We start from the raw sequence: 21623 nt of genomic DNA, 5'->3' as shown, positions 1-21623 counted from the left end.
TGGCTAACATTTATCATCCTGCTGTGTGTTCCGAGTGAGCTGTGCCTGGAACAAAAGTACCGTTTTGTTGAGACCATTGACTTGACGAAGGCTGTAGTTAAGGACAAGACCAATTTCCTCTGGTTCTTGAGTTCAAGAACTGTAAATTCTTGGAAGGTCAGTAAACTTCACTGCTCTTCTTACTTTAGCTCGTATGTATAATGAAGTCTTGCTAAAGCAACTTGCAATTGGAGGGAATACATGGGTATAATGGCAGCTGTGGGCATGGCTGTCCTGCCCTGGACAGGAATACGGTGCTGGTATACGTTCCTTCATCTGTCACCTCCTCTTGTGTACCTTGTGGGAGTACTGCCAAGATTTTTAGAAGGTGAGTGGCTTATTTGCTATCAGCAGGCTGCTCTAAAACTGCTGCGGTAATGAGCTGCAAGGTGCTCGGGGTCTGGTTAGTGTTCAGTTTGTCACTGAAATGTATGGCCCAGATAAACCAGCTCTCTTCTGGGACTTCAGTTAGCAGATGAGTTTCTGCTCCCTTCTCCTGGAGCAAGCTGATTTTTACATTTTCTAATGTATTTCTCTGCTAAACCCAAACCTTTTTAAACCCGAACCTTTTTTCTACTCTGAAGATCTTTTCCTTCTATGACATTAATCAAACCATGTCATGGTAGCTTCTGATGAGCTCATTAGATCAGGCGTCAGATTGCCTGGTACATGGTTTTCTTACAGATATACTTTCACCCTCCTAAATCACATTTGTGGTATCCTTTATAGCTTTATATTCTTCTGCCATCTTATAAAATAGTCACCCGTCTTTTATTGGTCTAGTTAATAGAACTGGTCTCATGGTCTCTTACTAACTTGTAGCTAAAGGAACTCAGTAACCCAGCTCTGCAATAGCTGTCATTAGCCACTCTGCGTGTCACTGCGTCACACCTTTTTCCTCTGCCTTTCTGCCCTCAGATGTGGTTTTAGTAACACAGCTGCCTATTCTGGGCTCCGTTTTCTGCTTGACTGCATTCCTCCGTGCTGCTTCACGCACCTTGGGCTCAGCAGCTGCTCGGAGCAAAGGAAGTCCCACGGCACGATAGTGGAGGTGGGGAGAGGTTCCTGTACTGCTGCCGTGAGGCATGGAGGAGAAAATGTGCTGGTCTTGTGTCAGGCTGAGATCAAAACTTCACAGGCAGGGGGTGTTTCGTGCCCATTGCTCTTGGCCTGCTGTTCAGGCTGGGCTTCTTGATCATTGGAGGGAGGGAATGAGCAGCAGCTGCTGATATCCCATTGTTTTTTTGTAATGATACCTGTATGAACATCTAGTTTGCACACCAAATTTAACAGAGCAGAACGTCAGCTTCCTGTGAGACCCTTTCCTCCAGAGCAAGTTGCAAGGGGGGAGCTGTAACAGGTACCGGACCTTGCTGAAGATCACACGAGGCAGCAGGAAAGTTGTAATAAACCCAGGTTCTCTTGAATCCTCATCTTGTACCTTTCGCAGTAGGCCAGTGTAGTTTAATTTAAATGCATTAATTAATAATCTGGAGAAGAGGGGTAGTCAGTAACATCTCAGGCACTACTGATGTGGATGTGGTTCTAGACAGCGGGGTGGCTGTTTCTCTCATTTTTCCGAGGTGGTGCAGGAGCTCCCCGTGCGCTGCACCGTTGGCTCACGAGGCGCCATGTAAAGCAGCTCGTATTCAAAGCAGGGCCTTGCAAAGCATGAATGACCCTAAGCGTGTTCTCCTTGGGGACCTGGGGCAGCTGTTCAGTTCACAAGGTGATGCTTGAGCTCTTCGCAAGTGCTCTGGTTGGAAAAAAAAAAAAAAAAAAAAAAGCCCTCCCTATTTCTGTTGTAAAGAGAGACTTGCACCTCATCCTCAGAAAATATTTTCAAGCAGCTTTCTGGAATCATATTTTCATGTGCATTCGCTTTTAAGTCTAAGAAAGCTTTTTCTTTGTAAGATGCAGTCCAACTGCTTCCTCATTCCCCTGGCTGCTTTCTATCCCCCTTCCCTTTGCACCTTTGCAAGTGGCCGGGGCTGACACCCAGCTGCAGGGCCCTGGAGGTGCTGGAACGCAGCTGCCCTGGGGCTGGTGCCAGCCTCCTGCCTCGGGGCATGGCCTTGGGCTTTCTGCAGCAGGGGCACAGCGCCCTGACACCAGCAATCCCAGCACTGAGAGGCTCATAACTGCGATTAACCTCCTGAAAAGTCATTCTGTTACTCTAAGAGGAGGCGTGAGAAACAGTAAAGAAGCTCAACATTTATTCGAGTGACTGCCTTCAGCAAAAGCCACTGCGCATGGGCACCAGCTGGGTCCTCGCCCGAGCTTCCACCAGCAGCATCTCCTCCGGCATCGACGGGCCTCCAGTGCAGCCCCCGGAGCTCTTTGTAAGCATACCAATTTCTGGGTTATTTATTTAAGCTCTGGCTTCAGGTCTGTGATCACCCCTGTCGTTGCTTCAGCTCGTGGGGAGCAGCAGCTGGCTGTGTGCGCCTTAAAAACCACAATTGGGCCCGCCGAGCTCTCGGGAGGGAGGTCTGCAGTTTGTAATTCCAGGCCGGAGCCGTTGCCTTTTCCCACTAGCTGATGGTGTTGGTGTTTTCGGGAGTCAGCTGAGGCCAAAACGCCTAAATGAGCTGGAAACTCCCAGCGCAAAGCTCCTCCTCCCTGCCCTGCTGCAGCCTTGCTCCTCCGCTGTCCTGCGCTGCCCGCGTCCGGCTGAGCTCTGCAAGTAGGTGCTTGGGGGAAGGTTTTGGGGTCAGGGCTCGTGGGCTCCGTGCGGGCATTGCCCACGCACATCTCCCGGGAGGAGCACGTGGGTGGGATTCAGTGCTGGAAGCGAGAAAACTTTCCTGTTGCAGGAAAAGTTTTAGGTAGTTTTCCAGGAGAAAATCCCTTCCAATGTATGGGGATCTTTAGGCTTTAAAAGTGTAAAAACAAAGAGCCAGCCCTTTGGGAGGGAAGGACTGGAAGGGTTTCAGGAAATGTTTCAGGCTTCTCGCAGCACAGAGCTCCCCGATCCTTTTTTCAGCTGAGTTTTCTCAGCGCACTTCCCAAAACAGCTCGTGTCTGAAAGAAGGAGGGGATCCCTAAATAGGAAGCCCTGTGCTGGAACACGAACCTATTAACAGAGACGGGTTAATCGTGGCCTAATTTCTCAGCCTTCCACCTCTGTAATCCTTCCGATGCCGGGACCTTCACCGCTGGCTGAGCTCTGCTCCCAGGCTCCCTTCCACGCCCGCCCTGAACGGCGGCTTCTCACGAAACCAGTGCGGGACTGACCAAACCCAGATTTTTTCCTTTAAAAAAATAACGAAGCTGCCATCCAGCCGGCGTCTCCTGTTCTGGCAGCTCCCGCTAACGGACACGTCGGAGCCCAGCTGGGGAAAAAGCTGCGCAAACAGCAAAATGTCGGCACGGGGGGAGCGGGGCCCGGGCAGGGGGCGGCGGGGGCCCGGGAAGGAGCAGTGAGGAGCGGGGGCGGCCTCGGCTCAGTGGTGCTGGGAGAGCTGGGATGGGGCCGTGGTTCTCTGCTGGCATCAGGAGTGGTTTTGGGGCAGGGTTTGTGGCCGGGTTGCCCAGAAGAGGAAGGGAGAAGGCAGCGGGGCTGTGGAAGGGGAGCGTGGGTGCAGATGGAGCCTCGCCTGCAGTCATTCTCAGCACCAAGCTGCAGCTGAATTGTCTGCGGGTTTGGGGTGGGGGCTGCGACGTTAAGGAAGGGAAATGGAAGCTGCTTGGTGTGGGGTGGTTGCTCTGGGTTTGTTTGCCGTGGGGCTGCTGCAAACAGCAGCGCGGGGGCTGAGGAAGCAAACGGAGGTCTGGAAACCTCCAGCCTCCGTCCTCCAGCCTCCATCGATCCACGTCTAACACAAACGCGCCGGCTCCTTCCGACAGAAAATCGGCAGCTGCCTCCTCTCGCATCACGAGACAAGAGATCAGGGCCGGCGTTTTTGTCCTGCAATTGATGTTTTTGGGGATGTTTGCAAATAGCTGCTGAGGAAGCGCCACAGCGCTCGGCACCCCGGGGAGGGCGGCGGAGGCTCGCACCGTGGGAGGTGATGCAAAGCGAGCACCGTGTAGCAACTTCCCGTCAGCAGGGCTGGTCCACGGACTTCGTCTTCTCAGCCAAGTGTCACACTGTCTTGTCACGCACACTGCGGTGGCGCAGGGGACATCTCGTGTCCCCTGCCAGCCCCGCTGTCCCCGGGGAGCTGAGGCTCTGCTCTCATCCTGCAGGTGCCGGCAGGGGGATGCCCGCTTGAGCCCGAGCCATGTCCAGGTACCTGAAGCACTTCACGGTGGTGGGGGACGACCCCGTGCAGTGGAGCAACGACTATCAGAAATGGGAGGAGGAGGAGGAAGAGGAGCATGGGGGGAAGCAGACGGACTCGGAGATAAAACTGGAGCCCTCCCGGAGCCAGGTCTCCTTCCAGGATGTGATGAAGAAGCTCTTCAGCTCGCACAGGTTTCAGGTGAGGCAGAACAAGCCCAGGGAAAAGGGAAACAAGGGTGAAGCTTGGCCCAAAGGTGCCCATGAGAGCAGAACCGATACAGCGTGAGGCCAAGGGCTGGGAATGGTGCTGAGCTCATGAGTGCCATGCACTGGAGTGAGTGCAGATGTCCCCTGAGCGGCAACAAGCCTCGTGGTGGCACAGGGACACAGGGCAGGGTCCAGCCAGGTCCCCTGGGCAGACACATGCAGGGCGAGGGGGGTCTTTTGGGGATGTTTTGCTGAAGGCAGTTGGCTCGTCGTTGCCGGGAGGGATTCATGTCAGTTCTTTGCCAACAGATCGTTATTGTCTGCTTGGTCATTGTGGACGCCTTGCTGGTCCTCGGGGAATTGCTTATGGACTTGAAGATCATCCACCCGGACAAACATCACATAGCCCCAAGGGTAAAGTGCAAGGAAGAGGCGATGGGAGCTGTTATTTCCCTCTCTTTGGTGGTCCAAAGCCTGCTGGGGGGCCCTGGAGAGGTGCTTCCAGCCTGCCTTGCTCACAGGCAGGTGGGAAGGGGTTCCTAGCCCTAAAACTGTGCTCTCTTTTCCCAGGTCTTTCACTACCTCTCCCTTTCCATTTTAACCATCTTCCTGGTTGAAGTGGGCTTTAAAATCTTCGTCTACGGCCGGGAGTTCTTCCACCACAAGTTCGAAGTGCTGGACGGCGTCGTCGTCATCGTGTCGTTCATCCTCGACATCGTCCTCCTCTTCCGGGAGCACGAGTTTGAAGCTGTCGGGCTCCTGATCCTGCTGCGGCTGTGGCGCGTGGCCAGGATCATCAACGGTAGGCACGCGGCGGCGGCTGGGGCGCGTGGGCTGGGTCTGTCTGAATTACCTGGGCTCACCTTTCCCTTCCCCTCTCAAAAGAAGAGAGCAGGGCTCAGTTCTCCCAGCGAACTCCGGGTTTTCCCTGTGTGTTTTTCACTGCTGGAGCATGGCCTCGGTGGGGCTGTGACTTCTCTGGAGCAGCAGCAACCTGCTGCTTGCGTGGGCGCGATGCCTCGGTGACGGGCTTGCGGAGAGCCCCTGCTCGAACCCAGCAGTGCGTTCCCCTACGAGCACCCAGACGCCGTTCCTGCATCGCTCCCTCCGGAAGGGGGATGACGCACACCGTGCCTTTGCGTCGTAGGCTCCTCTTGGCTGTGTTTGAACGGGGAGCAAGGTGAACTTCTGTGGCAGAGCGTGGGTTGGAGCGCTCTGACGTTCTGCTGCGGCTGTCATCCCCCCCAGGGATGCTGGAGGGAACGTCCTGATCTTACTCCGGGTCTTCCTCGCTTGGATTCAAAGCGCTCTGTAACAATAGGAATACAAAATGTCCCCAAATCAGGCTTTGCTGTTGTAATTGGGAATGGTTGTGGATAGTTGTGAACTCAGACACTTCTGAATTTACTGTAGCTGGAACCGTGCCTTACCTTCTACGAAAAGTTGCTTGGGGGGTTAAAAAAATAACGTGGCTATGAGATTATCCCTAATTCCTGCATAAAAGCGCAGCCCAAGTATAGCCCTGAGCCCTTTCTTTGGAGAAATGAGCCCCCAACCTGCAGGCCTGCTGCCTGTGGCACTGGAAACCCAGGCAGGTGTTTCCTTCTGGTGCCCGCTTTAACGCGTGTTGTTCTGTAAACAGCCAGAGGAGAGCTGTCAGGTAGGAGGAACGCGCTGTTCTTGATGCTCTTTCCAAGCAATTTTTTTTTTTCCCCCCTCAGAAAAGGGTGGGAAGAAATTGCTTTCACTGTGGGAGTCGAGTTCACGTGTCATAACCTAGCAGTAAGGCGGGAGAGAAAGTGACACCTCCACCGCAGTGAAGCTGCATTGCCCTTGCTGCAGAGCTGCACAAGGTGAAGCCAAAGCCGTAGGGGCCCAGTGAGGAGCGGGTTGGAGGGGTGTGATGTCCCCGTGCCCCCCGTGGAGCCTCAGCCCTTCGCTGAGCCGTGCGCTGCTGTTGGAGCAGGTCCCCGCTACGTGAAACCTGCCAAAACGCAGCCCCTTGCTGCAACAAAGCCGCCGGTTACATCCCCCCTGGCTCTACCAAGGGAGAAAATTCAGATTCAGGGTTTGAATGACAGTTCGAGTGATTAATTCAGCTCTGAGGCCAGACTGCCTCTTCCCAGCAGGGTATCGGTATCCGAATCCCTGGGGTGGCTAATTTAAAAACCTCCTCATTAAGGAAAGCACTTGGGAAAGGTGGTTTAAAGAAAACAGAATGAGAGCTTGAGAGGAACAAGGTTAACTCCTTGAGAACAGACCCTGTGTACCACTAACCTCCTGCTAGTGGCTGTTCTACATTGTAAAATGAATCCTCTGGGAACTGTCTCACAGGTATAATTTTATCCGTAAAGACCCGCTCTGAACAACAAGTGTCCAAGCTAAAGCAAGCAAACCTGAAACTTGTGACAAAGGTGGAACAACTGGAGCACAGCTGTGCAGAGAAGGTAAGAAAACGCTTTTAATTTAACCACAATTTACCTGCCAGCTGCTCTTAAGGACAAGCTGACCTGAGATCCTTTTGCAAGCTTGTTGCTCTCAGCGTGGTTTCCTCATCAGCAAGTTGTGGGGTAAGCCAGGCCGAGGAACCGCAGCCTTGCCTGGCCTGCCTGTGCTTCCCTCAGCTGCTTCTGTTGCAAAGGAATGACGGCTACCTCTGTCCTACTTTAGCCAGGTTGTCCTGTTTTGCTGCAGTGAAACACGCTTCAGCAATGCGAAGATCTGTGGGAACTTGGGAAACGATTTTAAGGTCAGAACTATATTAATGTTAAAACTTTTGTCTCCAACAGGAGCGAGAAATCGAGAGGCTTAACAAGATACTAAAACAGCACGGACTCACCAGTGCACAAAAATAGGAGGCCGGTTTTCCAAGGCAGGGAAGTCTGCGAGTGCAGTGTTGAAACAGAAACATACCAGTTTGAGCTGAAAGGTTTTCCTATCTGCTTGCTTTCTCTTGTACAGCACTGTCTCTAAATGTTTTCTATCTGACCACGCTTTGATTAGATGTTGGGATTGCAAAAACAGCTTTACTGAAAAATTAAACACACACACTCCCAGTAAACAGTGATTTCATAAGACCTTTTTTTGTACAGTTGTACAGTAAAAAATGCAAAATAATTTAATAAAGACACATCTTTACAAGCTATACATCTAGGAAGTACCACTCATTTCAAGTAGTTCCTTTTTTGTGTGTGCGTGTGATAAGGTTCTTTGTAACATCTTGTAGAAACTTGTAGTACACGTGATATGAATCCGGACTTAAAAGGTCGCTTCTCCACCAGCTGCCTGTTCATCGCTACGTCTCTTCTTTGCCAGCCATTCGTTTCATGTTGTTGGTAGTTTCCTCATTTCTGTTGATGCTTCTGCCACTTCATTATTTATAAAACGTTCATTTCCAAAAATACCAACAGACCACTCCTTTAGCTGACAGTCAAATCAGCACCAAAATAGAGGCAAACGCATGCCATCTTACGTCAAACAATGCTTGATTCTCAACAGCAGATCTGAATTTTGATACTGTATTATTTCTTTTTCCATTTGTGTGTTCATCTGCAGCCTGCTGAGCTACAAAGTCATCTCCTTCCACAGCTCATAAATCAACACATTAAAAGAAATAGAATATGTAAGAACAGATGTAGGTAAGTAGACTGCTGGGAACAGTTAAGATTCCAGAAAAAAAAATAAATTAGGAAACAAATTCTAAAGGACTGGGCTGATATTTGAACACAATGTGAACTTTTCCAGGTACTAGAAAGTTTTAGAGTTGAAGAGTGAGATTCAGAGAGTGGGGATTTCAAAAGGTGTTGACTGTAGCAGGCAGCTCCAATTGATTCCAGCCAGTGCCAGCTGGAAGGGTCACTGAGCTCTTCTGAAAGCATCACTTAACTGTTCAGATTTTTAAAAGAAAGGCAATTAATTAGTGGTTTGGGGAAAATAGCCAGAAATATGTGGCTTATTCATCTATGGAAATAGATAAAGTGGAGGCCTTATCTAATAGCACATGATTACTTTAATTAACAATTTAGCTCTGCTGTTTGCAGAATAATGAAGCCTCGCTTCCTACGGAGCTGTGCTGTGTCCCTGCGCTCTTCCCCCTTCTGCCTGCGTGCAGGTAGCTTGGACTGGCACTAGGTCAGAGCACCCAGCGTGATGGGAGGCTGGTGGCTGTACGTGCACCGACTGGCCAGCCTGCAGCCACCATCAGGTCATCCTGCAACCTTCTTCCTCTCAGCAGAAGCATAATTTGGGAACTTTCTACTAATTCCTTCTTTTTGTTGTTGTTTTCCTCCCCTATTCTCCCCTCCCCAGAAGCTTTTGAGAACCCTTACAAGCGCTCACCCTTTCTCTCTTGGCCATTTTTGACCCAGCGTGCCTATAATTTGGAAGAAACTGATGGGTCAACACAGTGACTGGATAAACCTTGCTTCTTTAAAAAACGGATTAAAAATCAGAAAAAGCAGAAATGCAGCTTTTTTTGGTTTCCCTTTTTTTTTTTTTTTTCCATGGACACTTACCTTAGACAAATGGAAAGAAAAAATCAAAAGGTAATTTGGCATTAATGGTGGGCCAAGCTTTATAGCCTGGCTCTGCAGGTGAAGAAATATCCGTGAAAACAACAGAGCTTAGTATAGGAATAGTCCTTTCCCTTCCTGAGGGAAGCTGCAATGAAAACAGAAATGGGCATTAGCTTCACTCTTCTTTTTGTGTGACTGCTTTGTTGAAACTGGGTCATATTTTTTTTGTTGTTATTGGTAATAAGATTTTTTTAATGTATAGTTCCGCATTTCTTTTCACAAGTGATACATAAATTTTATTGAGAATTCTGTTTTGGCAAACAGCCCACAGTTGTGTTCGAATTGCAACAGAAACTGTTAGGTACAATCTATTCTAATATGAAGTGTTACTTTTAGATAAAGAGATTAACTGGGTCACGGTTGCACAGCTGATAGCTCAGCAAAACAAGCCATTCTTTTTATCTTGAATCTTGTAATTTATTTACATACCTGCTTCAGTGTGGTGGTAGTGGTTGTTGCTGTAACGTTTACTATTCTGGCTTGTGGATTGACTAGGGATCCGTATTTAGTCCACTTCACTTCTATTTCAAGTGATACTGGTATTTGGCAGGAGCTCTGAAAAGTGTTATAAATTCTCTCATTGTCTGACTTGTACAGGAGTAACCGCATTACTTATTCATCTTATTAAATTGGCAGAATGCCCCCAGAAAGCCTACTCCAGGAGGTTACCAGAGCTCCTAAGCCACTGCCTCTGAAGGCAGTGCACGTGTTTACAGCCTTGGCCCTGGGGTGTCCCTGAAGTTTCACCATAGGCGACCAACTGACTGTAACTGCACGTGAGGCAGGATTGTTCTACACTAGCAGTGCAGGACTTTGGCTCTTAGTGACGGGGCTGAGCTGGCTCGTTTTAGCAGGAAGGCTTCTCTAAAAGAGATGAATTTCAGTAATGTCATTGGGACAGGAGAATACCTTTAACTCCACCAAGACAATTTTGAAGCCTACAACCTTAAATATGTTTAGATACTTCTTTTTGAACTGTCAACTTTCTGTTTACAGAAATCATTTGCTGTTTAGCTGCAAAAACATGCAGGAAACCTCTACGCAAGCTGTCATGTAAAGGGTATTCAGCCTACTCTAACCAGCACTTCAACTCTCCCTCTACAGCAAGAGTAAAATTCCTCACTTTTGATTACTGCAGGAGGATTGTCCCCCAGTTTGTTTCTACATTTTTTTCCTGTAGGTCTGAGAAGCCTAAGCTGATCGTGCAGTAGAGGTACAGATCCTAGGAGAGAGGACAGTAAGAGTGATGGAGAGGGGAGGAGAGTTAACATTCACCTGTTCTGAGTTTTGGAGGTGAATTATTGGCACCCAGTCATGCACATTCTCAGCTTGAGAATTTCCAAATGAGGCCACGTATTCAGGAAAGCTTTGTCCCTTCAGTAAATCTAGGAGGGCCTGAGTCAAGGGCTGGCATTTCACAGCTGCTGTAATTCTTCCAGGAGGGAAGAAAAAAAAAAAAAAAAAAAGTTAAAGCAAAATCCATTGGTTTGGCACAGTAGTAATTCTTCCTTGCTGTCACGCACTGTTCAGGCTTTCTGGCTACAGTTGCTAATGTACACAATCTTTTCAAGAGAAAGAACACTGTTAATTAAATGACGTTTCTTATAATTAAGTACTCCTACAGCTGTATGAATGTCCCAGGATCTGAACAGATCCTAATGGGGCTAAAAGCACTGAATCAAGAGAAGAAAAAAAAAAAAGTCCTCTTACCGTAACTTACAGCCTGATATCATGTTGTAACCAAACAGCACCGGGGTTCTGCCTCCCTGTGCTGTGAGGCAGTCCTGGTTGGATGTACTTTGCAGAATGGTGAGTTGACCATATGTGTTGGTACTCTGAATGATGCCAGATGTAACACACAGTTAAAGGGAAATTCACTACTTGATGTGTATCATGAAGAAAGAATCCATAGTCAGATCCTTAAAATATATCTGAAAATGTATCTGAAAATATTATAATAGCTGAAGGCTCCTCTTAAAATGTGAAGAAGCACTAGAGTGCATAATGAAGGTCAAAATCTACTTCACAGCCAAACAGCTTTTTTGTAAAGAACAGATAAAATTTATAGATGTCCATGCTAGAAAGTCTTTGTGAAGACAGACCAGAACAAGTGATGAAAGCAAAACTGCAATGGGGAAAGGATATCTCTGTGGCTTGAAACCTGCTCTTACAGGCAGTCCAGCAACATAACCAGGGTTGCCACTGAGAGGAACTGGCTTTGTATTTACCTGCAACACAGATTTACAGTATTAGTTCTTATCCTGTACTGAAACGCTTGGAAAACACAGAAATATTGCAGTTATCTTAGGGTTATTAACTGTCTTGAACAATGACGGTAGGAAAACCTCTGTAAGATTGCAGCAGTTCTCTAATACTGGGGCAGGCTTTGCTTTTACTGGATGCACTTGTGCAGAATCACAAGATGACTCTTCTAAAAGTGTAAAAATAACTTTGGAGGCCTTTCATGCCCAGTTCTGAAATGCTGCCTCATTAATGTAGCCAAGGCAAGTTACATTTTACCCTGCTGCTAACAATTGTTCTGATTCAAGTTTAATAAGTTTTGTAATTAAATGTCTTTCAACAAGTCATCCATAACATCTCTAGCAGTTACCTGAGTAAAGCTGATTTCAAAGCTCTGTTGTACTGAAAGTGCTTCTTTGTTAATTGCCCCCAAGACAAAAGAAGCAGCTGCTTCTATTATTTCTCCTGCATCTGTGTATGTAATATGATAACTCACCTGAAAATTAAACATTTTAGATATTAATTAGAACAAGTAGATAAGAGTATGAAACTAGAATAAAGGAATTTAAAACTATGTAAGTATTGTTTTCTTTCTTCCTTGCTTGAGAGACACTTGAAGGCATTGTAGAGATGTACTGTATCCTCAGCTGCAATAAGGATGGGCCCAGAAAACCAGAGGAATTGAACAGGAGGAGCTTTAAGAAGCATGGGTTGGAAATACTGTTTATTTACTCTATTTTGCAAGTCATTGCCTGCCTGCAGAGGGAGACAGTTTCAAGACCACAAAAAAAGCTGTGGTCTGATCATGACAACACTTGCACAGAAGTTAGTAGCCGTGTTGGCACATTTATGTGTAGAGGACATGACTGTTACCAAATCAAGCTGCAGATTAGCAGTGGTCAAAAGCAGATCTAAGGTTGGAGCCTCTTCAAAACTGACTTATTCCAGGTGGAATCCTAATGTTCATCTACTTAAGATAAAAGATGAGATACTTTGCACTGTGTTCTCCTCTGTCTCTGCCACCACTGTGCCTTGTCATCTTCTCCCAAGCATAATGTGGATTCTAACTCATTGTCTGTTATGTCATATCCATAGAGCAGTAATAGTAAAGGATTTCATCCTCTGCACATTATGTTGTATATAGTTATTATTTGGTTGCAAAATGCATTCTTGTATCCCAAAGTCAGTGTTTCCCCTGTGAATGTTTGCTTTGGAGATGTCACAATATATGGAAACTGCAAGGCCTCTCTCATGTCTTTGAAATTTGTGAATCAGAAGTGATTTGATGCACACATGCTTTCCATTAAACAAAAGGGAGAAAAAGAAATGTTGTACCCACCCCAAGAACGACATTCATGCACAGTTCATCCAAAATCATGGGGTGCCTGAGGACATCCTTACTGTTAAGTAAAGTCCGCATTCCATTCAGAGACTGGATGACTACAGACTGCACAGTAATATTAACCTGAAAAACAAATTCATGTAATTTCTGAGTATTATGTTTAATTATTTTTGTCTTTTTCTGTATCATTTTATTTGTGACTGTTCTGCAGGGACAGCAGTTAAAAATCCTTTGAGCAACTGCTATGTTACATGTATCGCTGAAGTTTCTACAACAAAAGATTCTATTTTTAAGCAACTAAAATTAGCTAATAGAGTTGTATATGGGGGCAATGCGTCAGGCTTAAGTGTCTGCAGATAGCATATTATCTTGCTGGTAGCATATTATCTTGGAGTTGCTCAGTATCATTACTGATTTGAAAATGCAGCGATTGTGCCCTAAGACCTGTATAGGGGATTTTCACTTTATTTTTTGATGTAAAGATTAAGGCTAAAGTCACTGTTCTGATGAAGTCAGTGAAAAACTCCCACTGACTATAATAGAACAAGAATTTTACCCCCAGCTGTTCCAACTAAGTTAGAAAGATACTTACCATCTGACTTGATTTGGGCACCTAGAGGACAATAAAAGAACAATTTCAAACAATAGCAAAGGTATGAACTATTACAAGTAGCAGTTAAGGCTTAATTGCTTTGCCTGTTTAACTCTCTATCATTGCAATGAGTTTTGCATAGTGAAAGTCACTGGATATACACTACAGTATTCAGACAGTGTGAAAATAACTGCTATTTGGGGCTATCATGCAAAATCTTAACAGTCCAAACTTCTTCCCCTCACAGTAATGGGAAAATTTCGTAGTGACTGCCATCCGTTTTGTACCAGGCCTAGCTTTGATACACTCCCAGCAAATATGCAGGGCGTTCAGTAAGTAGAAGACAAATCTAGTAATTCCCCTTGACACTCTGCAACTCAGAACTAAGAAATACTAGAAAAGTTTGCTTGCATCAGGAAGAAGAAAGGCAACTCAGTTTGGCATGACTGCTGCTGTGTATCATTTTGTTTGGCCTATTGAGGACGTCAGAGAACACTGTTCCTATTACAGATCTGTGCAAAAACACTTGTAACTATTCATAGACTGCCAATTTAGGAAATCTGCCAGGCTGTTCATACCCAAAGAAATGAAGAGCTTTTGTTGTCTCATTCTGATGGTAACGAGTCCATAATTTCATGGTCTCTAAGGAGAGAAATGAGAAGCAAGTCCTCCCATGTTGTTATATAGTGCGTGGTTATGCGCAGTTGCCCTGTTGGAAAATTTCCACCAAATTTTCATGGAAAGGCAGAAATGTCAGACCCAGGTCACCAATCAGGGTTACAAAATACCAACAGAGAGCACCATTTTGTTAAAGGTTTTACTTTTGTGGCTTCCCAGTGAGCGCTTGATTTCCACGTTTGGGAAGAGACCAAAAATTGCACTTTGACCATACTATCCACAGCATGAAGCATCACAAGGTTATGAGTATTTTGCTAGAGGTTTCCAACCACCTGAAATGCCTCTTGGGTCTGTTGGACACGCCAGGGAAGAGAACACGAATGAACTGCAACAACTACTGAGACCTTCATATCATTCAAGTTGGCCTAGCAGTGAGCATGGGTTCATAATTATGTTTTTTTTTTTCCTGAAAGGAACACCTGTATGAGTCCTCTCACCAGGGGCTCAACCCAGCAAGCCTCCCTGGGCTGAAATACTTCACCATTTCTTTTGCCAGCAGCTCCACCTGCTGGCACTGGAAAGGCTCCCTGCTCTGCCCTGTGACCATCCTGTCCCCAAAATTAAATCACTTTTCTATTGACATCTTCAGCTCCTTTTCAGAAGGGGAGATGCCTTCAGAAAAGCTTTAGTGTCTCTTCGACCTTCTCCAGTTCTTGCACTTGATCCTTCAATGTCCAATGTATTTCAGACATAAATCTGCACTATATTAAGCTAGGACAGTAATTGGCAATCAGCATGTGGGTAACACGTCATGTACTGTTCTAGTCAGGAAGGGAAATTAATCTTTTAATTAAAAACATTCAACTGCCTGGAGCTTATCCTGATGGATGTTTTTTTCTTTTCTGGTTCTGCAGCCACCAAAAACTCTTATGTTGGGTGCATATAGAAATCTTCAACACCCTTCTGAAGCAGGGTTTTATGCACCTCTTCCACAGCAGAATGATCAAAAGCTAACATTTGTGAGCAACTGTTTGCTGTTTTCAATCACGTACTCAAATATGGGGAGAATGGTCCCACCTGTGAGAGTGTGAACTACTTAGTGGGCTTTACCTTACTATCAATAGCTTGGGAACCTGTGAAGAGACTGGAAGCTTATATAAGGTACTAATTAAATGAACGTAAATAATTGCATACATTAAAAACATTTTAATGGCAGAAAGTATGCTGTTTCTTCGTGACCTTCAGCTTCTGGAACTATCTGGAGCTACATGTATTAAGTTAAGGTATTATATAGCTCAATTTCAATTTTGCATACGTGTTTGTTGTGGGGTTTTTTGTTTGTTTGTTTTTGTCTTCCTCAACATCTGCATAGGGGACTTATGTATAAATGAGATATCATCCCCCAGTTCAAAAAAGAATGAAAAAGTAGGCTTAGCTTTGAAAAACAGCCAGAGACTGGATTTGGTAGTAGGTTGGATAAAAACAAGTCTGCTCTCAGAGGGATATAAGGTGAAAGTCCTTGAGAAGTGTAGGGGAGACCTATCACATACTAAGGCCACTATTAAAAACTGAGGTGTGTAAGAAAGCTGTATCTGCAGAGGATTCAGCCTTACAGGTTAAGTACAAAGGTTTAAAACCCAGACTTGCTAGAATGACAAACCCTTGTAATAGGCTTCTTAGAAAAACTCAAACATGCATGAATGCATAAAACTGCTGCCATTGCACTCTTAACTCAGTGACACAAGCTTGCATCTACAAGGCCGTTATTTTTGTTGGCTAAGCAAAGAAGAGCAAATGTTTCTGTTACCTCAGCATGAAGTGAAAACGTTTCCAAAGATTTTCTGTATAAAAAATTGTTGCATAGAAAGATTTTTTTTTTTCCTAATACCCAATTTACACATCCAGATGAAACATTGTTATCATTTAGGAAATATAAATTATGTAATTCTGGAGATGCAAAATACTATGCAATATTGACAGTCAAGTTATATGATTGTTTCTAAAAATACTTACTGCTAAAATGCTGGAGTTGATATAAAACAGCATACTGACTGCTTGAATATTGCCACATTTTCCCACACTTACTGATCTAATGCATTTTGTAGCCTGGTTTACTAAAAACCCTGGAAAAGAGTCACAAAATATTCGTGAAGGGAAGTAAAGAGCAATTATGGAAAACACAAATAAAAAGTGATGTAAGAACATCAAATAAATGCAATAGTGAGAGGAAATGTAATTTCTATTGCAGATAAGGTTTTAGAGGAGTGATAAAGAATGACATTCAGGTTCTCCTGAAATACTGAGACAAACTATTACTTCTTAAAAACTTAATAATAGCTGCAAATTTATGATATCATTTCTGAGATATTAAGATCTTTTCTTTCAAAAGACTTCAGTTTTCCTACGCTCATTATCATTATTATACTATATTTAATAGAAATAGTGGGACTTGGAAAATGCAGTCTCTTCTTTTTGTTGTTATTTTTTTCCTCTATAGATTTTTCAAGAAACTGTAGAGTTTAAGTCTGACTTGAGTTGCATTCAGGCTGTGAAAGGAACACCATTTTACCAAAGGGACATCTTACAAAGGTTGTCCAGTTAGGTCGTGCTTTGTGCAATACCCTCATGGTGTCACCCTTGTACTATTTTATTAAATCAATTAAGCCAAATAGGATGTTTCATTGTTGGATAAACTACCCATCAACAAGAGGTAGCAACCAGGGATTTACATATCTAACTGTGAATGTTTAATTTAGATGCAACACAACTTCCAAACTGTCTAAGAAGCCATCCATAGACACAGCAGCTATTTGAATAATATTAATTCACAAATCTTTATCTGACTTACACTCATGTGACTGTTCACTGACTACACTCAAGTCAGAACAGAATATTCTAGAGCAAATAAACTAGAATTCAAATGCATTTTCCAACCTGCAGGGTTCGCATCAGAGCACCAAGAGGAGACAACAGGACTAGGCAGTCTTAGGAATCCATCCACTGTCTGTATAGGAACGCCATACTGCCAAATAAAATGACATGTTTAATAGTTGTATTTCAGTTCTTTGACTATTGCAGAGCATTTAGATGAATGACAAATCTGTATAACAGAAGTCCTTATTTCCACTGCATCTGTCAACATCATGTAACACTGTGCATCAATTCTTAAGCCACCAACAGCTTTTTGTTTACAATAGCAAAACAGCCATTTATTTTTCACAGATCTTAAAAATCTAGCTCACTTGTGAAGTAAGCCAAGACAAAATGTTACATTTATTTTTAATTTTCTGTATTTAAAGACCAAAATACAGTTTTTCTTTTTCAGAAGAACTGCAACTTTTTACAAGCAAATGCAAATAATGCTCACTTGGTCTTTTACGAAGCAGTTTAATACTAATTGAACCAGATAGTTACGTACCTCATATCTGTAAGTTTCATTTGCATCAGAAAGATTTGGAGCATCTGAGTCCAGAGTCCAGCTCTCAGGTTCAGCACTGAAAGCAGAACTTCCAAACTTTTTAAACAGTTCATCAAAATTTTCAGGAGTAGGCATTTCAGGGGAAGGAAAGTACAGTGCTTGTTTATCTGCCAAAACATGTTAAAGACTGAGATGACTTTTAGGGTAAAAGATACAGAACAGTATTTAGTAACAATTTTTCTCTTGGGAGTTGGTACAAATCCAGTGACAGAAAAATAAAAACACAGCTTTTCTTTAAGAGAAAAGCTAGGAAGTGTCTTAATTCATCACTTCATCCTGATCATGACAGCACAAACTTAAACTAAAGGAAAGAGTAAGTTCCTTTCTTTCAAAATCACAGTTTTTAAGGGATTTACTGGGGTTGGTAAATTTCCTCAGCAAAACAAAACAGTAATTTTTAATTTTATTTTTTAAGGAAAATGTCACTTCTCAACCTCTGAATTGTCAAAAGAAAAACTAGATGAAAAATTTTAACTAAGCTTCATTAGAGGCAGAAAACTTCCAACAGAAAACACAAAGAATCAGAGCATGAGACAGTTTCACAAAAAAAAAGTACTACAACACAAGGACTGCAAGCACAGAATAATCAATTTTCTGACAGGTTTAGTTACTTTTAATTTTTGTCTATTTCTGGTACTTAAAGAAATTATAGAAATAAATGCTTAAGGCTTAACATTGGCAACAACACTACTTACAGTTTGTAGCATGAATGCAGAAAACACTGGGATTGACGTGGTCAATTAATTGAAATACCCTTTCCGGTGGATTTGCTTTAACATCAAGTGAATATACGGCAGCTTTCTGACTACAAAGGCGGCTATCACCTCTGCAAACAGCAATAAAAAAATCCGTGATACATTTGGAGTTGGTATTGACCGTATTTTAAAGCTATCTTTGTGTATTGAGGAAGCATCAAAAAAGCATTAATTTTTTAACACCATTTTTATAGCAGTTGTGTCTCCTTAGAAGGCTTATTTTATATGGAGTCGTTAGTGATTATTAAATAATAAAGAATTATGCGACATGTTTTATCTAGCAGAGGAAACTGAGCAGCAACAAGAAATAAGGTAAGAGACATACTGAGGGAAGAGAATAGCCTGACAGCAATAATATTAGAGCTACGATGGCAGGTTGGATGGGATCCAGATACCACAAATGAAGGGTGCACCATGGACTAGGCAGCTCAGAAGCACTTTTATTTACACAGTGCAAGCAGGAAGGATGATCTTTAAGGTAGAATGATGGCATGTAGGCCAGAAAAAGGTAAGTTTCATGACTATTAGAATAATGTGCACCTTTGGGGTGAGGTCCTACTTGACATGCACATATGAGAAGCAGCAGTGTGAGAAGCAGGAAGGTGAAGGAACCAGTTCAGTCCAGGAAAAGTATTTGTGGATGTGCAGTGGGTTCAACAACACCCCAGAACTGCAACAGGCTGTACAATGAATGTGCCAGTTCATGCCCTGAAGTGTACTACGTGTTAAAAAAACACGGCATTTCATGGGAAACGGGTATTTAGGCAGAGTCAGAGCAGTTAAGGGCAGACATTGAGAAATAAATGACTTTTAGAAATGAGCTTTTAAGCACAGAGTTAAGTTTTTCTATGAGGCAAACCCTGGTTAGCAGAATCACATCCTACAACAAACGACCGTTTTCCTCAGTGTTTCAGATACCAGATAACCTCTGACTTGTGATCGGCCAAAACCCTTTCAGTGACTACCACAATTATGCAAATAAATCTACATGTAAATACGGAGGTCGCAATACTTGCAGTCACTGGAAATTTTCATGCAAAATGAACATTTTACAGAAAAGACTTTTTGGGGAAAACCACAACTTCATTTCATGCCTTTCTAGCTGACAAAGACGGAACAGTCACCTAAGACAATTAAACTGTCATTCAGGGAGGCGTTGATTAGACCTTTCTGATATATATAAATGTCTATAAATGGGTAGAAGTAGTCATTGTGTGCAAGAACAATAAGAAATGGCAGTCTGCGATGACTGCTAATTCAAATTTCAAAGCACCGAGAATAAACCCCAGCACTCAGATTGGCATAATTTATGCCGAAGGTGGGTTGAAGAGCTGCACTTATTGTTCTGAGAAGTCGCCAAGAGATTTCACGTTAAGATTTTAAAGTGAGCTTTCTTCGTTCCTTTTTGAGAAGATGGAGTTGGGTTAAGGTGTTTTCAAATAAATTGTAAATAGCAAGGAAAGCATCGTGAGCATTACTTTATCGATATAATGTCACCTACATTTTACTGGTTTTAAAGATCAGCAGTGAGGCAGCAAGCTGGGACACTGGTCGCATGGCATCAGCTTTCCCAACTTCCAGACATCATATCGACAAAAGGCTGATGATGCATCATTTGCTCCCTAACAGAAGACTTTAACAGCTAAGCAACCCCCCCACAACAATAGGACAGTGCAAGAAAAAAGCAAGAAGCAGGAATTTAGGAAAAAAAGGGAATGAGAAACTGGGCTGGGAGGCCAATTTGCTGTTCTGCCTGGCAGGGAACCAAAAGTTTATGGGTTTAGTGCTGCAGGGACTGGTGAAGGGTAGGTATGGGTTAGGATGGTGGGGCATAGAGGGGCTGGGAATGTATAAGAGGAGACACAGAGCCTGTACAAATGCATGCAGCAAATAAAACAGGATTCTGGATTTCAGATAGCTGCTTATTCACTTACGTGACGATAGGAACTGAACACGTAGTAAAGAGACTGAAATCTGCTGCACTGCAGTCAGGGTCACAACAGCAATTTACATCACACTGTGCCACCAACAGATCGCAAGTACACAGCTTGGCAACTGGAGGAAAGACTTAAATTAGAATTAGGACTGGAACTTTGCACACTACAGCACGTTCCCTAACACTTCCATTTGTCATCTTGCTTTATTTGGGACAACAGTCAAAAGTCTACATCTAAATTCATCTGATTTTCTTAAGTCATTTTTAAAAATCCTTTTCTGCCACTTAGCAAATCTATTAAGAGCAAAGTAAAATAAAAATAATAATGAAGAGCATACCAAAATCCGATGCTCTGAATTTTGTATTTGTATTTTACTTTTACCGAACTTTTTCAAGACTTGCTGTTCCATAATAAATCTAGATTTAAGAATAGCAGAGAACATAGAAAACGGAGACCAGCACTCCACAGACTTTAAAAGAACGCTCATTTTCAAAATTACAGCTTCTATTTTAGCTTGACTATTGCCCATTTCTCTACAGCCTCCTGGATGCTCTCTGACCGTCTGAACAGTATCCAGGCAGTTCCTGGAATCTCTGAGGCTCTGACTGTTCTGTCAGCTGAGTTTAGCACTGGAATTGTTGTATCACCTTGTAAACAAGAGAAGTTTAAACATGGATTAGATTGTGAGGCTGTATCTCTGAGATCAGGGATATAAGTCTAATTTCCCTAAGGAGGCATGCACTGGGACATGTTTAATTTGGCAAGTAATCTAGGGAAATTGAGCTGATGACAACACCACCGGGAAATCAGAAGTTAAATAAAAGTACACCTGCCAATCAGAAAACAGTGAGCAACACTTTCTGATGAAAAAAAAAAAAAAAAAAAAAAGTGATTTATATTGTCACAGCACTACATATCTGCAGAGCCAGGACTGAATTTGGAGTCTTAGTGCAAACTGCTTGGTGCACCCAGCTTGGTGTGTGTGCAGAGCTCTCCACACACACGTGGGGTGAGCTTGGGGCTCCTCTGCGAGGTCAGGCTCTGCCCTGGAGGCTCTGAGCAGGGCACTGGGCGGGCAGGCAAACCCACTGAGCCCTCAGTGTCAGCTTGTGGGACTGTGCGTGCTGTGATGACCCGAAAAGTGTGCAGGGGGTTGGCGATGATCCCCCTGGCGATGATCCCTTCCTGAGGGGGATCTGAGGCATGGCAGGAACGGGGTGCTGCTGACAGGGATGCTGAACAAACATCGGGAAGCTGCCGGGCAGGCTTCTCCCAGCCCCCTGAGGCTGCAGTGGGGACCGGAGGGGAGCCGAGGGCCCAGGCCACGAGTGGGGCTTCCCTCAGGCCCAGGCCGGTGCTGAGCGGCCCCCGCCCCGCCGCGCACCCACCGTCCGTGACCGGGGCCGGCCTGCTGCGGAGCCGCTCCCCGGCGGCAGCGCGGTCCTCCGGGGGCTCGGGGCTGGGCTCCTCTGCCCGGAGCGGCGAAGGCAGGAGGAGGAAGAAGAGGAGAAGGAGGAGGAAGGCCCCGGGCCTCAGCGCCGCCATCATGGCGGCCGCCGCTAGGCCGCCCCTAGCAACGGCGCGGTTGCCAGGGAGCGCGGGGCATCATGGG

The 21623-nt window shown here is 44.6% G+C and overlaps 2 protein-coding genes across 5 annotated transcripts; one reads left to right on the top strand and one right to left on the bottom strand.

Annotated features, from left to right (window-relative positions):
* Positions 1-63: 63 nt before the first annotated feature.
* Positions 64-7619, top strand: HVCN1 (hydrogen voltage gated channel 1). Of its 4 annotated transcripts, none has more exons than XM_084491499.1 (6): positions 64-156; positions 4231-4466; positions 4784-4888; positions 5045-5276; positions 6809-6921; positions 7264-7619. In XM_084491499.1, exons 2-6 carry the CDS (start codon positions 4266-4268, stop codon positions 7327-7329), a joined length of 717 nt encoding a protein of 238 aa, XP_084347625.1. In that variant the 5' UTR covers positions 64-156; positions 4231-4265; the 3' UTR covers positions 7330-7619. The 4 variants fall into 4 exon arrangements, with proteins under 4 accessions (XP_084347625.1, XP_084347623.1, XP_084347622.1 ...); XM_084491497.1 differs by lacking the exon at positions 64-156 and adding an exon at positions 1876-2381; XM_084491496.1 differs by lacking the exon at positions 64-156 and adding an exon at positions 2351-2725.
* Positions 7532-21588, bottom strand: TCTN1 (tectonic family member 1). Its single transcript, XM_084491486.1, has 15 exons — positions 21400-21588; positions 20009-20129; positions 18015-18145; positions 17260-17426; positions 16776-16863; positions 15855-15964; positions 13224-13244; positions 12629-12754; positions 11660-11785; positions 11194-11276; positions 10759-10899; positions 10324-10480; positions 9478-9603; positions 8989-9133; positions 7532-8359 (listed from the first exon to the last, which is right to left on the bottom strand). Exons 1-14 carry the CDS (start codon positions 21557-21559, stop codon positions 8990-8992), a joined length of 1701 nt encoding a protein of 566 aa, XP_084347612.1. The 5' UTR covers positions 21560-21588; the 3' UTR covers positions 7532-8359; position 8989.
* Between the last annotated feature and the right edge of the window lie 35 nt (positions 21589-21623).

This window comes from Aythya ferina (assembly GCF_964211825.1).
Source record: "Aythya ferina genome assembly, chromosome: 17".
In the NCBI taxonomy this organism is placed as follows: Eukaryota; Metazoa; Chordata; class Aves; order Anseriformes; family Anatidae; genus Aythya; species Aythya ferina.
This window is presented reverse-complemented; position numbering and strand designations above follow the sequence as displayed.

What these genes read in the sequence shown, in the direction of transcription:
- HVCN1 (XM_084491499.1), top strand. Translation starts at nt 4,266, where the DNA reads ATGTCCAGGTACCTGAAGCACTTCACGGTGGTGGGGGACGACCCCGTG. An exon ending in AACATCACATAGCCCCAAGG is followed by an intron (nt 4,889 to 5,044) that starts GTAAAGTGCAAG and finishes CTCTTTTCCCAG; the next exon opens with GTCTTTCACTACCTCTCCCT. An exon ending in CGTGGCCAGGATCATCAACG is followed by an intron (nt 5,277 to 6,808) that starts GTAGGCACGCGG and finishes ACTGTCTCACAG; the next exon opens with GTATAATTTTATCCGTAAAG.
- TCTN1 (XM_084491486.1), bottom strand. Translation starts at nt 21,559, where the DNA reads ATGATGGCGGCGCTGAGGCCCGGGGCCTTCCTCCTCCTTCTCCTCTTC. An exon ending in GCATGAATGTCGTTCTTGGG is followed by an intron (nt 11,786 to 12,628) that starts GTGGGTACAACA and finishes TTTAATTTTCAG; the next exon opens with GTGAGTTATCATATTACATA. An exon ending in GCAGGTTTCAAGCCACAGAG is followed by an intron (nt 10,900 to 11,193) that starts ATATCCTTTCCC and finishes ACTGTGTGTTAC; the next exon opens with ATCTGGCATCATTCAGAGTA.